Source organism: Amphiura filiformis, chromosome 5, assembly GCF_039555335.1.
Source record: "Amphiura filiformis chromosome 5, Afil_fr2py, whole genome shotgun sequence".
Taxonomy (NCBI): domain Eukaryota; kingdom Metazoa; phylum Echinodermata; class Ophiuroidea; order Amphilepidida; family Amphiuridae; genus Amphiura; species Amphiura filiformis.
In genome coordinates this window covers 23,363,985-23,369,025 of record NC_092632.1, presented here as the reverse complement: position 1 = coordinate 23,369,025, position 5,041 = coordinate 23,363,985, and the positions used below count along the sequence as shown (strand labels likewise).

The 5,041-nt window shown below is 36.8% G+C and overlaps 1 protein-coding gene across 1 annotated transcript; it reads right to left on the bottom strand.

The window, feature by feature from the left end:
• Nucleotides 1-865: 865 nt before the first annotated feature.
• On the bottom strand, nucleotides 866-4,701 carry LOC140152816 (uncharacterized). The gene has a single exon (XM_072175323.1). The coding sequence runs from the start codon at nucleotides 4,550-4,552 to the stop codon at nucleotides 2,831-2,833; it is 1,722 nt and encodes a 573-aa protein (XP_072031424.1). The 5' UTR covers nucleotides 4,553-4,701; the 3' UTR covers nucleotides 866-2,830.
• Between the last annotated feature and the right edge of the window lie 340 nt (nucleotides 4,702-5,041).

Sequence of the window (5,041 nt, the reverse complement as noted above, 5' to 3'; positions counted from 1 at the left end):
GTGTTACGTGACACAATGTTGAAAAATTAGCCCGCAAATGCATTTTACCAAAATAGCTCCAGAAATAGAAAAAAAAGTAAGTTCTAGTATTAGATTAAATTCCAAAATTGATTCTGTTTGAAACTAACTCGCTCAACTGTTTTCGTTACCTTTTCACCTTTTTATTGCACTTTGTAGATAGTGCCAACTTGGTTTGTCAACTATACCCCGGATTATTATTTACGTCATACTTCCCAACACCAATATTAATTATCACTGAAATCAGCGGATCACACCATAAATCAACATGATCAAATTCAACCACCATCTAACCATCGACTCTGAATACAACCATATTTAACAGTGCAGCATACTATCGATACTAAGCAAACAAAACTACATTGTAGCTTTCGGTTCCTTTGATTTACACCAGCATTACCGGTAACACATGTTTGTTCTCACATGCTTATACCAGGTGTTAGCCTGCTTCAATAAACATAAACATTACCTGAGCTTGCACATTCTATTCTAACGTTACAATCGTATTCAATTTTGCATTATCTGTGCTAAATGAAAATTGGTCATAGTATTAATTTTGTTACGTTATACGTTCCCTTAAAATGTGTAATTATACACCATTTTAAAAATACAGCCAAAATCAAAATTATGTCCACAAAGTATAGCACTTGTAAGTGACTGTCAATATTTTACCTCATGCCATGCCATCCCACTTCCTTATTTATCATTTATACTTCATTGAAACTTCAAACTGTATTCATTATTCCACACTTCTCATCCTCTGCATGAAATTATGTTAGTCTAAGCTAGTCTACGCGAGTAAATGAGATTATGAGACTGGGTGAATGAGTAAATTACTTCTGTAGTGTTTACAATGGCAAAGTTTAATATGGCAAATCAAAAGGCACACTATCTCAAAGTGTTATTCCTCCTCTAATTAAATTCAAAACAACATAAATTAGATCATTATTACAATTGGCACCTTCCTGGTGTTGATGGGGTGAACATTGATATCACATGGACAGGGCACATCGATGAGTTGACATGTGTTTACATTTGATACGCCCTCTGTTGGTCTGAGATCAAAACTGTCTGGCAAACAACAATATAGTTTACATGGAAGAAGTTGGATTTTTTTTATTAGTTTCAGTTTCAAAGCAAATAATACTAAAATGATATCAAACTTATTTACAAATGCATCAAGCTCTATACATAATATCATACAAAATTATAAAGGTTGTTAAAAGTTGGGTTTTGAACAGATTTATGTGGTCTGCCATAGACACTCCTGTGTTATTATGCCTGGCTTGAAACAACAGAGGGCGTTCGATGAAGGATTTTATATTGCAAAAATTTCATTCTTTCTTCAGTGGTAACTTGAAAAGGTAATATCCTTATGTATTCCCAATTTAGATTAACCAGAGGATCAAACAAACGATCATAATAATTCGGATTTACTGGTTTTGTGGATTGTGACATCTTCAATTGTTTAGATACATCACGAGTTGTTAACTTCTTTACTTTTAACGAAATGGGTTTTTTTTTCAATACTTTTAAGTTTTCCAATATCTGTTTCAGAAACTTAAAGTTTCTTTATTTCTCATTTCCATTCCTTTGGCAAACTATTTATAACACCGTAGTATGTTACAAAATCAATACATCGTCCATATTTTTCACAAAGCTTTTCGTAAAAATAAAATGAACCTTTATCATCTAATATATCTTTATAGTCTTGTTCGAGCTCTATTAAGATTAAGAAAACAACTTATTATAACTTAGTGGCATATGCAATACATCTTCTAAATTGATTGTTTCTTTGTAATTATATTCTTTAAAACTTTGCCAGCTTAAAATGACTTCTTTGTAAAACTGGACGAAATTGGCAGGAAAAACAGAAGCATCAACATTACATTGTAACTCCAGACCTCCCATTTTATTAAAGAAATAATTTGGGCCATCTTTCCATGGTGCATAAAAAAATCTTTTTAGCCACATTATCTTTAATGCTTTGTCTGTATTGAATACATTTACCATCTCTATTCCTCCGCTTTCTTTTGGTGCAATTAAAACAGAACGTTTGATTTTTTCTGGTTTTCCACTCCATAATAAGTTATACAGTATCTTTTGAACATCAGATAACACATTTCCATTCACACAATCTGTGGACATTAAAGTCATTTGTGCAATACTTTTTACTAATAAGACTTTTCCTCTAAGTGTTAAATCTCTTTGTCTCCAAATATCTAATTTGTCCTTTAATTTCGTGAATCTTGGTTGAATATTATACTCATTACATTCTTTTACAATCATAACCAACAAATAAGCCCAATATTTTAACAGGTTCCTTAATTGGTTTAATGCCATAAATATAATCAATTTCTAAGACTTTCTATCTTCATCAATTCTGTTGTCTCCCAATTTATCTTCAAACCAGACAACTTTCCAAACTTTCTATTTCTCTTACAAGATTCTCCACAGATTTTGAATCGGATAGAAAAATAGGTTGCATCTGCAAAAGGACTGCACCTAGGGAGTTCTATGCCATTAATATCCTTGAATGGTAGAAGTAACCTCAGTATGCAATGGTATGTATAACCAGTTCAGCCCTCGATACGTACTGTACTGCTACGGCGAAGCTTTTTAACAAAATATTCAAGATAACGCACCGAAATATTTTGGCAAATTATCTTTACGAGCATGACGAGAGGAAGCGTACCGATTTAAAACCCATGTTTATCACTTTTTAACGACTTAGTACATATATTGGCTGTAGAACGAAATGTCTGTTTTATCCATTCTAATGAAAACTTTTCGCCAAAGTATGCATGTCGATTTATTTGAGACAATAAATTTTAACGCAGCTTCCATCAGCTACGGCTAGTTCTTTTCCTCCTTGAAGAAGACATACGTCTTGAGGCGCACCAAGACCCGAAATCACTTCCTCTTCTTTGACTTCACCGCTGATTCCGCAGTAAAAACCTATTGCATTGCACCCATAAGTACTGCCACTCTTACAGATGTATAGGCAAGCTGTTGATTTATCAAAACATACACCCGTTGGTTTTGGGACATGGATATTGAAAATGTCTCTGTGGGATATGTAGTTAATACAATGGACCCTATCTGACGTCACATCAGTGTAGACAACATTTGTGCCATATGTGGTCATCTTATATGGATGAAATGGCACTGGGATGACTTCAGCAATACCATTGACCGAAAGAACTGTTATAGTACATGTTTGGATATCGCCAATCACTATTAGGCCTTCTGCATTGATTGCAATACTTTGGATGTTCAGTGTTGCATTGTCTTCGGAGCCACAATCTGCGAGCAACTCTGTTTCGCAGATTCCCAAAGGAGAGTATGATTCAACCGTAGTTGTTCGTGCTACGACATATCGATTATTGATTTGGTCAAGTGTGACTCCAGTAATACTGTTATTTCCAGATACTTCCGTAGCCAAGATTCGCTGGTATGCACCACTGATGTTAGACCATACCTGCAGGTTTCCGATTGTTGCCGAAGCGTATCCTGCTATAACGATATTACCGTCAGCGGACGCATCGATCCCGATGATTGTAGCATCGCAACTAAATTGCGTGATGAGTTGTTTGCGTAGGTAAACGCGTTTTGTGATGAACACATTACCCACACAAAGAGAAGGCGTTGTAAGATCACCCCCACATACCAATTTCGGTGCATCTGTGTCTTTCTCTGAATAAGAGATATGATTAGAAATAATTTCCTTTATGTCATTTATAATACGACTATATTCTGCTATATATTCATTGTCGGTGAGCTTAGATAAAGTATCACAGAAAGCCTGTAGTTTATCTACCCGTTGACGACAGCGATCGGACTCGGCGTCAATACCCGTTATACGTTTGTTTTCGTCCTCCGTCAACTGCTGCCTCATGATGTCACCTTGGCGAGTGATTTCGTCAATCACTTCTCGCGAATGATTGGATATCTTCGCTACTTCTTCGTCCAAAGATGCAGCCACCTTTTCAGAAAGTTCATACAAGGCATCATACGCTTCCTGATAACGCTCTGGTTCTTCACTTCTTGCAGCTGACAGCGCGGGGGTGATCTCCTTGCGATCTTCTGATTCGTCTACCTTTTTCTCTTCTACCTCAAAATTACCAAAGAGTGTTTCATCTTCCCGTGACGCATGAGAAGCCCGAGGTCGGAAGCCAAACTTATCGACTCTTTGATTGTTTTCAGATCTCGACGCGTTTTCATGGGAGCTTTTTGTGACCTTGACAGCATTCTGTGGGGTTTCAAAGGAGCTTCTTACATTCTTGATATCAATAGAATGGGGATGGACACCTAATTCAACCATGGATACTATGAAAGGTCGACTTGTATCTGGTTGAAGACTTTCAATGGGATCTGTTTGCTCCAAATTGTCGTTGGTATTTATATGCAACCAATCAATAAATTGAGAGTCACTCAACTCGCCCACACCACCACTGGCAATATTCAACTTGTCAAGTTTTAGACGACATTTGTCCAATTTCTTCCAGATACTTTTTAATCGGCCGTGTTCCATGTGATGTAACTCGCAGACAATCTCAGTTCTCCTCTGTTGGACATAGTCAATGCGTGATTTCACTTACTTCGAGACATTTGATCTTTCGTTTTCAAACGATTTAGATATTTTCTCACGACGTTCCGTCCACAGAACGACAAATCTGTCGCACCATTGTATTTCCTCACGGGCTTGACGTACGAAGTCTGTACATTCCTGTCTTCTCTCCTTTATAACATCTTTACGTTCTTGGCATGAATGTCCCGAAGTTTGATGATTTTGTACGATACAAAATTGACACACTGGTACGTTACAAGAAACGCAAACGAAGAGAGATTTCTGATCGGTATGGATGGTGCAGAACTCGTCGTCTTTACTATGACTTCGGGAATATATTTCAGCCAAATTACGCACTCTGTAGTTGGGTTTCAAAGCAGCCACACCAGCAGGCTTCACATTTGTGATCACTCGACATTGTGGACATTTTACAGTTCCGTTACTGACCAACGA